Consider the following 12,846-nt stretch of genomic DNA (forward strand, 5'->3'; position numbering starts at 1 on the left):
GAGCATGCGCGGGGACGCTTTACGTTTTCATATGTTATTTGCTATTTCGAGATGATACCCCAACGCAACCAGTCCACTTATTGGCCTATCGAATACCAAGTGATTATACGGAGGATGGATCCCTACCTCGAGGATTGAAGTGTTGGAGATGAACTACCGGCCCTTCTAAGTCCGCAACGCACGCGCCGTTCGGATTACGCTACGTGTATACAGAGAGCCTGTCCTTGTATGCTAGAGTTCGGAAAGGCTCAGCCTCCACGGTTAATGCCGTAAGGAGCACGAATCTCTGCATGTGCAGCGTGTGCGCAAGGGCAAGGAAGGCGTGTAGGATGTACATAGGAAATCTAGATCTATTCGCTTGAATGACACTGCCTAATCCATCTCGAACACCTGGGCATGTGCAGCTGGTCTGAACGGCAGTCTGGATTATTCCATCAACTGCATGATGTGGTGTGATTGGCAGTCAGTCCTGTCTGGGATCAAGAAGCGCACAGTCGTGCAAGGCGGTAACAATGTTCGCATACGGCGGATTCAATAGCGCCCAATGGAAAGCATGCACCCGACAGCAGCTAACTCGCCACTGCAGCCTGCAACCAGAGCTAGGAGTACAGTACATGTGCGCAAGTGGATCTGTTTCGGTCAATTGTCCCGAGCGACATCGAGATCATGCGCTTGGCATGGCGTGTTGAGTGGATTTTGGGGGGTTTACCCATGTCTGTCAACATCGAGGATTTGGCATGCTAATCTGGCACCACATGGCCAGGGTCTGAGCAAACCCACCGAAATCACGTGGCAGATGCTACGATGTCCCGCGACAATAGAAATCGTCGGTATTTTATGCCGTCGCGCTTGCAGATCGACGGCAAGCCAAAGCAATGGAGTAAGCCCACCCACCCACATCACAAGCCTCCTGACATGGCAGGCAGCAGGACCCCAAATCTGCAATAAAACCAAGTCCTACAAACGCATTTGTCGATGACCGTCCGCAAGGCGCTCGCTCGGATACAGGGTCGATCACCGGGACCCTAGTCTGTCCATCTGCCGCGTACAGCGCTCTGCATGGCCCCCGCGGCATTAGCCCTTCCTCGGAGTAAGACAAAGCATCTTGCGATATTCCACAATGAGAAAACAGCTGATTATGTGTTGCGTGATTCTCGCATCCGCATGCATCCTGACATGGTAAAATTAGCATTTCGGCACGTCGTTTCGAAAGGGCAAAGATAACCCGCAAGGGTGTACTAGACATCTGTGCATTATGCAGGTGCTGTGGAGTAAACAAGTTGCAGCTCGACTGACCAGTCAAAGTTAGTCGAGCCAAATATTTGGAACGAGGGATCATGCCATTGCCGCGAAAGAGGGTCCTGCAGACACAGACGTTGGCTGTGGGCTCCGTGGAGTAGTTGTTCTGATCATTATGACGTCCGCGGAGCGTGAACAGGACAGGTCGGCAGCCGAGTTGGTCTGGATCGGCATGCTGGACTGGAAATCGGCCCGCGTCTACACACTTTCTTCATTTTGCTCTCATCTTGATGATATGGTTACATCAACTGGCATAGGGTTGCTTTTCTTGCTTCACGTGTTGATTGTGTAGGTATGCTTGGACCGCTGTCCCGAACTCGTGCATCGCTGCAGGTTTCCAGATTCTGCAGCTGATCACACCCAGAGGCATCAAAGGCATGTCGAGGAAGACTCGCTTCGGTACCTGGGTTCACACACCACTCTAATGTGTCGGGTTCGCAGGAGTTGACCTTCTCGACGCTGTACCCGACGTACCTAGGCCCTCTACAAGCGCTTGTGATACTCTACGAGTACAAGGAAGACTCTCAGAGCACCAGGTAGCAGTGTTCTTGTGCTACTAGCGTAGATAGAAAGGAGGACCCGTCGTACTTCTTGATTTGCTGAGCACTGGACCCGTAACTTGCGTGTCACTGGCATGTATTTCGTAAAACGCGAAGCCCAATTTTCATCCTAGTTTCGAGTTACGTGCAACCAGATTTCGTATTTCTTTCAGCTACTATGTAGTTCATGGCAAACGCTTCTAAGGTTGCTGCTTCAGCTAGCACATCGTAGTGTCACACAGGCAGGAACGAGCCAATCAGGGCCATATTTACCCTTGTCGATCTCCCGTTCCAGTGCAACGACTCCATCTCTATCATCACGTCCACCATCAGACTTCTGCTTGGCATTCATCGATTTGCCTCTATACTGCACTAAAATCTCTGTGCACATACTTCTAGGCAGTTCCAGACCATCGCTGTACATCCCGAGGTCTGAATTTGGCGTGTCAGACCAGTCACACGGATCACATTCGCCACATATCTTCCTTGCAAGAAGCCTGTGGCTTCCCGAAATATGTACGTAAAAAGGCGCAGTGACTGGGGTGTAACAAAGCTAACTACTGTGTTGGTAGCCGGGTCACCTACTCGCTGTCCTACACTAGTTCTTGCATTGCAGTGGTCTAGACCTTCGACGCACCTGTTCTGTCAGCCACCAAGTAGCTATAGCTATCCCGCTTCGATTACCTGTTGTAGCTCATTGCATATTTCCAAGACTTCCGCTCCGCTACTTGGATCGCCACCATGACTGAGCCCGTCGAAGTCAGAGATTCTGCTCAGTCCAAGCCAGTGCAACCCCCAAACAATCTTGGCCAGGAAGTTGATACAGATCCGACACCTGGTAACACCACTACTTCCCCCACATCAGGACCAGCACGCAAATATCTGACCTTGAAGCCCCTGAAGAAGCTCGATCTGCCTCATCACCCGTCACATGATAATGCTAGTTCAGATCATCATGTCACTTTAGCCCAGTTCCTCGACGATATTCTCAACGAGGTACAAGGAATCAACTTTGACGAAGGGTTTGAGAAGCGTGGAACCTGGAGCCCCGACAATGGACACGTGATGATGCCGCCACTGAATGCTACAGGGAGCAGCGATATGGTTCCAGTCCCAGTCTCGGTCGAGAAGCGTATCAAAGACTTGAACCAAGCCAGTTGGATGGCTAGAACCTCCACCCACAGCAACGCTCATGTCAAGTTCTCAGAATTGGGAGATCTTTTGGCGAAAGATCACAGCCGTAACGAAGCTGCATATACCCCGAGTGTTTTCGATGCGGTTGAGCTATTGAGATGGGATCCTGAAGAAGCGTCGAGAGCCGTGAATCACCACAAGGAGGTTCATAGCGTGGAAATGTTCAGTGAGCGCCCTCTTGCGCAAATTACATGACAGTCTGCACCGTTGCTGACATATCTTAGTATCGCAAATGTTCCATATGATGCCCAAGGTTGCCGGGCTGAGTCTACTGCAAGATCGCGTATTTCATGCGTTAGTAGTCACCATGAACAAGTACGAAGGAGAAAGCCCCTCCGAGCTCGCTTCGTCCTTTACTGTTCAGCTTCCAATTGATTATGCATCATTCGGCGATGTCAAGATCATGCAAGAGAGGAGTCGGATGGAAACGAAAGGATCTTCGCAACTCTACCGATTCCCGTCGAATATCGGGCCAGACTCAACACCTGACGCAAAGCAGAAGCAGCGTCAGGGGAAGAAGTTGACAGAAGGAACCTACGTCTCGTTGGAGAGGCTAATTGGCGCATCGAGAACACGTGGTGATGAGGATGCTGCGCAGCAAGCAGAGTCGCCCGATAGCGACCGTCATCGTTGGGATATGGTAGGATTCAGATTTCGCATTCAAGTTTAATGTTGTTAACATGGCGCAGATGACGTTGAGTACCGCGGGGGGCATGCCGAAAAAGGCACCAAAGGGCATCCAACAGAAGGAAACATTGGAGGCGATTGCGATGGACGTGGAGTATGTTCTGTCGTATATCGCGGATCAAAGACGGAAGAGCAAGACTTGAATGGCGATGATCGCTGTGAAGGAACCATGTCACATGAGGCAAGGCGAAGCCCGGGCGGGGACGAACCGCGGCGTGCAGATCATCGCGTGGCTGTGACACCATTCCACTTTCTGCACACTTGGACTTCAGCTTTCAGCCTTACGCTGGGCAGACGAGGCCCAGTTTGATGTATCTCAGTAACGCCTTCTTGTAATTAATACCTTCATCAATGCCATACGATATACCGCAATTACCTCCGTGATCGCAATCCAGCGCGTGCCGTCCATGTGCATGTCACACTCGTGGAGAGCCTATTAATACACACAGGCACTTCAGCTGGTATCCCGAGCCCACACTCCTGACGAGCACGATCCGCTATCTCGCGCGACACATATTGGCCGGTAACGCGACAGGAAAATCACGCGCCATGCAGAACTACGGGCAAGCACCAGGATACCAGCGACCAGGCAGCACGACGGGCTTCACAGGCCAGCAGGGCGCCCCTCCACCAGTCCCGCCACCGCCGCCTGGATATGGAGGTATGTTGATGCACGGTAGCACACAGTCCCAGAGCGAGGCACTGACACGATGGCACAGCTTCCCAGGGATACCAAACGTCCGCTCCCCCAGCCCACGGTCAATGGGCTGCGCCCACGCCGACACACACGTCGAATCCATGGAATCAATCGCAACAGCAGGTAGCTGCAGGATATAATCCGGGCACGTATGGCACCATGCCGGGGGCGCAGCATCAATCATACCCTCCTCAGCAACAAGAGCAACCTCCCCCACCTCCACCCAAACCCTACGGCTTCGCAGCGGCGGTCCAACGGCACGAACAACAACAGCAACAGCAGCAGCAGCAGAACTGGTCACAACAATCGCAACCAGGGAACGGCTTTGCGCCTCATACGCAGCAGGGAGGATATCCGGTGCAAGCAACACCACAGCCATATCATCACGCAGCTCCTCCCCCGCCTTCAACCACTCCGGGCGGGACATATTTCCAGTCTTCGCAGGGAGGGAGACCCAGCTCCATTTATGGGACAGGTCATGTTAGCTCATACCCATCAGTAGGGTCACAGCAACCCACTGCAATTAACAACCAGAGCGCGCAGCAGCCGGCATACACACAACAGGGTACACAAGCGTACCCGTCTGCGGACACAAACCCAGCAGCCGGCGCATACGTTTCTCCCCCACCAGAAGCTCCTTCGTGGCAGCAGGCACAGCATGCGCCACCTCAAGGCGGCATGGCCCACTACACGCATACTACACCACATACAGACACAAACACATATGCACATGGACATCATGGTCTACAGCAGCAGCAACCGCCGCCTCTACCTCCACGGCATAGCCAACAGGTTGTTCCTCCACAAAACCATCACCAATCTCAGTATGATCATTCCACGCCCGTCCAATACAATGCGCAATCGCAGATACCCAACCAGTACCAGCAGCCGTCGGGTCAATTCCCACAACCGCAGCAGCATCAATATCAACAACCTTCGGTTGAGCATCCTTCATATTCCCAAGCGCCGTCGCAACAACCACCCACACAGACAATATATGAACAGTCTCTGTACGACCAACAAGGGCAGCCGTCTCCACAGCATCCTCGTCCTCAGGACTCATGGCAGTCTAGATCTCCAGCCCCTGAGCCTAACTATCAATACAATAGACCGCAGGCATACGAGTCTCAGCTACCACTCTCGCAAACAGGGTACCAAGCGCAAGAACCAGTTCCACCGCAGCAATATCCCCAGATCTCGAACCAGGAAGGCCAAGAAACAAAGCCATACAATCGAATCGATACTGATGGGTCGAACTTTTACCATCAACCAAGCCCGCAGAGTCAGCCTGTGTCTCCGATATCGAACCGGCCTAGTGTGAGCTCTGCCTCTGGCTACAATCCTATCTCTGGACGCACCGATTCGGTGAGTTCGATAGCTTTGGCCAACCTCTACGCACAACGCGCAGACAACAAGACATCTTCACCAAAACCGCCCGAGCCGAGACTACCCGCGTCACCTCCACCCAGAGATGACAAGTCCAAGTTTAGTGTTCTGGCTGCCGGTGCACCTTCTGATTGGGAACACCTAGGTGGCAGTGAGGAAATTGACGACGAAGAACTCTTCGGTGCAAAGAAAGAAGATAAGAAAAGCGACAGTACTCAACCGGAAAGCATTGAGCTGCCCGCTCACGTTCCGTCTCCCCCATCGACGCATGGGTTCCCCAGTCCTGCTGTGCGTCCTGCACACGTGAGTTCGAGCGAATGGGATGAAGGCTTCACACCTACACCGCCGTCTGTGGCAACAGGAATTGCTGGACGTCAAGATTCCCAGTCATCAGATCAAGGGTTCATCGTTGGAGATGCAGTTGTCGCGCCCTTACGGACTACTCCCAAGCCCATACAGAGCACAAAACCCCCTTATCAGCCTGCTGCGTTGATGACTGGGTCTGGCTCCGCAGAGGGCGGATGGGATACGTCGCAACACACACCTACCCAACCGAAGCATCATTTTGGGTCACAAATCAGTAATGATTCCACCGGCGTGGTGTCCTCCAGCTACGACTATGCTATGGAACTCAAAGAGAAGGACGACCTTATCAACCAATTACGCGCAGATATGGAACGGGAGAAGAAAGAGAAGGATGACGTTCTCCAACAGTTACACACAGATACAGAACGGGAAACGGCCGTACTACAAGCAAAGATTGATGAACTCGAAGCTCGCAGCCAGAAAGTCGTGTCTGAGTACGAAGCTAAGAAAGCTCACAGCACGAGCGAGATGGACGTGTTACGTGCACAGATTGAGACTATGAGAATCACCACAGACCAAGCTAGTGTCAATTATGACGCTATGGTGAAGGAGAAGAACACGGCGATTGACATTTTGAAAGAAGATGTTGAAGGGAAGGAGCACAATATTGAGGAGCGTGATAGTTCTGTCGCTGAACTAAAGCGCCAACTTGAAGCCGAAAAGGCGAAAGAACCGCCGAAACCCACAGCTGCTGATCTGATACCGGACCTTAATCCGTGGTATATCGGCTCGTTAGAGCGATACATAGCCATGCTTCGTAGTGAGGCCGCGGAACCGCAAGTCGAGGAGAAGGTCAAGATTTTCAAGGCGTTCATGAAAGTCGAGTCTGCCATGCGGGCCATCGTCTCCCTTGATACCTCAACACAAACAGTTCCAGGGGACCCAGAGGTACCACACCAACCAGAGCAAGCTGCTCGCTCTCGTGCAACCTCAAACATCTCCACTAAGAGACAGGATCTGAACATCAAGGTACCGCAGGAGTCCGAGTTTGACGACTTTGAATATAGTCCTGGTGGTCGACCTATCTTGGCGCGCCAAACTACGATTCCGCCTACTGAAAACTACCAGGGTGTTCCAAGAGCGCCTCCTTCAGTGCAATCAACAACGATTCTAACTCCGACAAGCTCCATTGATGATGATACGAACAAGACGCCAGTGCAATCTCCACCTGAAGAGCAGGTGCAACACCAATACAAGGCATATGTCCCACCTACTAGCATATCAGTTGACCCTGCTCCATTGAGACACAGACCAACAATGTCCTTCTCCAATACGCCAGGAGTATCTTCACCGTCAGGCCGTAGCAACAGTAAGGGGCACGATGAGATATTCTTTGGAGCTCATCAACCGACTGCTCAGCCGCCTGCCTCCCGGCCCTCCAGTAGCGAAGCAGACGTCCCTTTGCCAGCACCATTAAAATTGACGCCGCGCCGCCCGATCTCAACTGCACCAACGAAAGAAGATCCGAACAGAGTGCTGAAGGAACTAGTATCCAAAAAGGTGCATTCCGGGCTTCCAAATTACCGGATTCAGGATATAAGGGCTAGGCTCGTTGACATAGGATCCAAAGCCAGCGCCGCCGAAGAAATTACGAAGACATGGGAGAAATCTGCATCTCTGAGTCGCCGCAAGAAGGACGACGCCCGTCGCAAGCGTCAAGAAGAAAACGAGGAGCACAACGATGATCTGTTCAACAACAACGAGATATCGTACGCGGAGATGAATCAGCTCGAGGAAGAGTTCAAGCAGAAGGAGGGAGAGCTCAAAGCGCAAGAGGACAAAGAGGAATATCGTGACTATGTGCAAACCGTATTCGACCCCATCTTCACCGGGCTACATGGCGAGATTAAAGCGTTGATGGACTTGCACGTCGAAGCTAAGCGCCTCCTATCGTCTTCCGTCGCAGGAGTTAAGAGCATGGAAGGAATCGATACTTCAAGCACAAAGGACTGTTTCGAGCTCCTGAGAGACATCCATGAGCAAGTGGAAAAGAGACACGACGATGTCGTACAACTCGTTGCCGAACGCGACAGACGCTACAAGAAGACGGAGACACAACCTCTGTACGCCGCTGGCAACATCAGCCAGATGAAAACCGTGGAGAAACACTACGACAACGCTGAGAAGCAAGCCATGTTCAAAGCTAAGCGCGAGAAGGCGGAGCGTGTAGGCGAGCTTGTCCGCCTTGTCGAGGATATAATTGTCAGTGCAGTCAGCACTGAGCAAAAAGAAATTGACCACATCGTTGCAGCTATCAAGGACCTTGAAGATGGCAGCGGTGATCCAGCGGTCCTCGATGATGCACGCACCGCTCTTAAGGCTCTGAAGGAATCGTCCAAGGCGCTCCTCTCCCTTTTCAACGCGCTGGAGATTGGATCCAACAACGCCGATATCGACGCGGAGATTGCGCAAGTGACAGCCAATAGTGCAGATCCAGCGCGCATACGCGAATTGGAGGCTGAGAAGAGGGAAGCAGAGAAGGACTTGGTGGAGGAGTTTCAAAGGAGGGTTAGTGTGCTGGATAGCGACGATGCTGAAATCGGAGAGTTGGTGCGGAGGAAGATTGGAAAGAGTAGCGAGGACGCAGAGAAGGAAAATCGATTACGAATGGCGCTGGAGGAAGCGAAGAGGCGGAACGGTCATGCTTGATGATGGTATGGTCTTATGAGTTTACGAAATGTGGCATTTTCTCCTGTCTATAATGTGTAGTTCATGGGTATCATAACGGCCCCAGCGTCAGATCAAATTCATCCTACTTTACATGCTGACTAAGCTTGCATACTCAGAGACCACTGTCCTTCCTCTCCCTCACTGGCCTCTTTGGCTTATCTTCTTCCTCCTCCTTCTTCTTCTCACCCTCATCCAAATGCGTCCTCCGATCAATATCCAGCCTCTTCTGGAAGTACTCCCCAACGCCAAACTCATCGTACCGCTTCCCCTCCTCTCTCAAATGCGGCACAACACTAACCTTTGCATCTTCATTCGGGCTAAAGAAGAACGGCATACTATACCTCTCTTCGCCGCCGATATTCCTCACTCTATGCACAGTACTCTGCCACGAGCCACCCGTAACCAACTTGAGGAAATCCGCAATATTAACAACGAACGTGTTGGGTTGGGGATGGACGGGGACCCAGATGCCGTTCGCGTTTAGCACTTCGAGAGCCGGGTACGCCGTTTTGGATTGGCACACGAGCGTGAACCAGCAAAAGTCTGTGTGGGCACCGATCCCTACGTCGCTTTGACGCTCTTGGGGTGGGTAGTGGACGGCGCGGACGTTGGTCATGGGGTGTGTGGTTATGGTGTCGAAGTAGTCTTCGGGGAGGTCGAGAGCGAGAGCGAAGATGTGGAGCATGCGTTTGCTGAACTCGAACATGGATTTGTAGTAGCGGTAGATGGCAGGGCGCCAGAAGAGGGCGGACGGGTGGCTGGGCCATTGGTTGCGCGGGGTTTGTGGGGAGGGAGGGAGCGAGGAGATGAGGGAGAGTTGTTCTGAGTCGGTGAAGTCTTCGCCCATTAGGAAGCCTTCTTTTAGATCTAGATAGTGGTGTTAGAGGGATGAGTTGTTGTGTGAGTGGAGGCAGTGAAGACGTTACCTCCTCGTGTACTTGGGTCGAGTTTGCCTTCCAAGAACGCTTCGTAACCCCTGAACTTCTCCGTCTTCTGGTTGTGTGTCTCCATTTTGACGTCGGTTGGTAACGCGAAGTACTCCTTCAACGCATCGAAAGTGTCTTCCAGTACATCATCGTCCACCCCGTGGTTCACTGCGTAGAAGAAGCCTATGTCTCGACATGCGGCGCCGACTTCTCTGGCTAGCTCTTTTCTGTCCTCCAAGTTGTCCGAGTATATGCGTCTAAAGTCGATTTTTGGCAGTTCGGTGAACGTCTCTTTAGCAGCGGTGCCCTTGAGAATTGGTCTTCGACCAGGAACACCACCATCATGGTAATGGACCCATGTATCCGCGCGCGTCTCCGTCTCGATAGTGGTAGTCGACATACTGTGATAAATGATGAACTATCTGCTGCTCAGATAGTCTTGAGGAGTGGAATCATATAAAGCAGCAAGAGATTGCGAATGCAGAAATGTATACAAAGCCGGTAATCCACTGCAGCGGGACGTACCGCAACCTTAATACGCAAGCCGACACTCATCCTACCATAAGCCGAATCACATCCAGCTGGGAAGAAAAACGTCGGCTAAGTTGAAGGCTGCACGAGGGCTCCTACAGACCAATCGTGCCAGCCCACGTCGTACAATGAGGCGTAGTTGTCGTAAGCTGGACAAACCACATACCTACGCATGAACGGTGTGGTGTCATCATGCCCAAGATTCCGAGGTTCACGCCCTCGGACAAGAGCGCATGCCGGGCAGGTCTATCGCCGCTCACCGGTCTACTTGCCTACGTATGGACAGTGTGAAGCGGAGCAAGATCCGGAGCTGGTATAGGACCGATGCTGTGCATATACGGACCTCTAGAGGGTGCGGAAGAATACAGTAAGGCTGCTCTATGCGAACTGCTTCGCGTACTCTGGAGTACTGCGTCTGTCTACCTCTTGCGCAAATCAAAGTACTGTTTCAACCCCGTAGATGGTCTCTCTTCTCGACAGTATCGCATATCAGCTGAACTTTTGCTGGACTCTCTACGTCACCCCCTTACACCCCCCACCAAAAGCATGCATCCCAATGAGGCATTATCTGCAGCCACAGTGTAGCGGTCGGACGACCCTCCATAAAGACAGGACCATACCAGGTGATGGAGGAGCGGCGCACTGCGTTGATAGCGTACCGAGCCATCGGATACCGGAGTTGAGCGCGACTGGAATGGGTTGTTAGTTCACCACGTTGGTAGAGGGCGGCTCGTATGTGGTGGTGTGCTCGTCAGAATCGGCAGTTGGAAGTGACACATTCGCTCGGAACACCTTTCCTGGGACTTGCATTGCGATACTGCAGTGCAAGACCTCGAGAAGATGCATTCAGACCATGCGCATGACGTTGTCTTGATGGAACAGTAGAAGGATGAGTGCCCCGCTGTGGGTGGTTGTCCCGGGGTGCAAATCCCCCGCGCATGACGCTTGCCTCTTGCCGAAGACCCTTTATGGGCGGAATACCCAGCATCGTCCTATCAAAGCATTTTGCGAGGTCTAAAATAACTGACTGCCGATGGTGCTAACGAGAGGAGAAAAGCAAGTATTAGTGCGCAAATCGTATGTAAGCGGTGAAGGGACTGTATGAATGTTGGGATCGGCCATGTGATGATGTAATACTTGGGCACTCTCAGAAGACGCCTGCGTAGTATGCATGGACGCCCAATCAACACACTATCGTGATGAGAAAGCACGCTATCTCGAAAGAATGGCATGGCAGCCGCATCGAAAAGCTGATTAGCCAAGCATGGCAGTCAGTAGGATGATCAAGCAACTGAATACCATTATGCTAGTTAGGTTAGACAATGTTGAAAATCATAGAAAGATACACCAACTCCTCCGCCCACAGACCAAAAGCCTTGCAATTCCGGGGATATCATGAACCGTAAAAGAGAAACCGAAAGCCTCATCGACTACTCCAGGTAGGCAGCGCATCATACACGGCTACAATGTACCATGGTGTCGTTGACCGCTGAACAGGTCAGACTTATTTCTTGCCCAACTTGTTCAACAAATCCTTGCCCTTGCCGAGCAGGCCCTTGCCGTTGTCCTCGCGCTTCTCGTCCTCGCTCTTGCGCTTAGCCTCGGCGCTCTTTCGCTGCGCGGGTTGTCCATCACCGATAATGTTGGCGGCACCTCCACGACCGTAGTGCTTGGGGCCTTGCGGCTCTGGGTGCGGCTTGCTTTCGACGTCTTGGGCAGCGCGCGCAAGGTCAGGACGCTCGGGGTCGTTGCGCGCCATGTTTCCAGTTCCACCTCGGCCCGTGGTGTAGGTGTTGGACTTGAGGGTCGGGGTGACGAGATCTTCTGGCTTGGGGTAGTTGGTAGGGTCGTCTTTTGCGATGTTGCCTGCAAACATCAGTGGTCGCTCAGACGCAGAAGCTGGTGAACAATCGCAGGCACTCCAAGGGCTGCTTTGGCTACGCGACAGAGGGTGGCAGTCTTTGCGCGCTGGTGTGCGCTGCAAAGACATGCAGACCCAGTCGTTCCACTGCAAGCGTCGCGGAGTCGCGCTTCACGTCTGGAGGAAAGTATAGGTAGGCTTACCAGCACCTCCGCGCCCGTGCGACGCAACACGCTGGTACTCGTTCGGTCGAGTGGTCATCTTCGGCGAATTGTTGTTGTAATGAGCTTTGGGAGCACGATTGATAGCAGGCTGCTGTTGTAGGAGTGTGTTCGCTGGCGCAAACCGTGAAGTCGCGGCGCTTACTTGGGTACAAAACGTCAAGGTGAGAGAGATTGAACAAGGCCCAAGTGATGACGCGATGGCAGTCACAACACTTCTTATATTGACCGTGCTCTTGGCTCTTCCGCGACCAGCAAGCCAGGCGCAAGGACAAGACTTTCAAGGACTGTGCTCCGTTTTGCGCGCCAGAAGGAATCGTGGTCGCTGAAGACCTTGGTGACAAGCACCAGTCGTCTGCTCGCGCCTGGGCACGACGCGCCGGTGGTGCTCATTCTGGTCGACTAGGCGGCACGTTGCTTTCTGAGCCGTGAAAATCTCCATGCTGTGCGCGTGCGTGACTCTGTTTTT

General features: G+C 52.7%; 4 protein-coding genes across 4 annotated transcripts; 2 read left to right on the forward strand and 2 right to left on the reverse strand.

The window, feature by feature from the left end:
- Window positions 1–2,579: 2,579 nt before the first annotated feature.
- On the forward strand, window positions 2,580–3,862 carry J4E84_003467 (uncharacterized protein; the record flags this gene model as incomplete). The annotated part of the gene is made up of 3 exons (XM_049386079.1): window positions 2,580–3,198; window positions 3,332–3,672; window positions 3,722–3,862. The coding sequence occupies 3 exons, from the start codon at window positions 2,580–2,582 to the stop codon at window positions 3,860–3,862; spliced, it is 1,101 nt and encodes a 366-aa protein (XP_049245928.1).
- Window positions 3,863–4,268: 406 nt separating this feature from the next.
- On the forward strand, window positions 4,269–8,817 carry J4E84_003468 (uncharacterized protein; the record flags this gene model as incomplete). The annotated part of the gene is made up of 2 exons (XM_049386080.1): window positions 4,269–4,380; window positions 4,619–8,817. The coding sequence occupies 2 exons, from the start codon at window positions 4,269–4,271 to the stop codon at window positions 8,815–8,817; spliced, it is 4,311 nt and encodes a 1,436-aa protein (XP_049245929.1).
- A 133-nt stretch (window positions 8,818–8,950) lies between these two features.
- J4E84_003469 (uncharacterized protein) lies at window positions 8,951–10,164 on the reverse strand (the record flags this gene model as incomplete). The annotated part of the gene is made up of 2 exons (XM_049386081.1): window positions 8,951–9,705; window positions 9,765–10,164. The coding sequence occupies 2 exons, from the start codon at window positions 10,162–10,164 to the stop codon at window positions 8,951–8,953; spliced, it is 1,155 nt and encodes a 384-aa protein (XP_049245930.1).
- Window positions 10,165–11,799: 1,635 nt separating this feature from the next.
- J4E84_003470 (uncharacterized protein) lies at window positions 11,800–12,417 on the reverse strand (the record flags this gene model as incomplete). The annotated part of the gene is made up of 2 exons (XM_049386082.1): window positions 11,800–12,161; window positions 12,360–12,417. The coding sequence occupies 2 exons, from the start codon at window positions 12,415–12,417 to the stop codon at window positions 11,800–11,802; spliced, it is 420 nt and encodes a 139-aa protein (XP_049245931.1).
- Between the last annotated feature and the right edge of the window lie 429 nt (window positions 12,418–12,846).

Source organism: Alternaria hordeiaustralica, assembly GCF_023758085.1.
Source record: "Alternaria hordeiaustralica strain BMP 2776 chromosome Unknown scaffold_5, whole genome shotgun sequence".
Classification (NCBI taxonomy): Eukaryota; Fungi; Ascomycota; class Dothideomycetes; order Pleosporales; family Pleosporaceae; genus Alternaria; species Alternaria hordeiaustralica.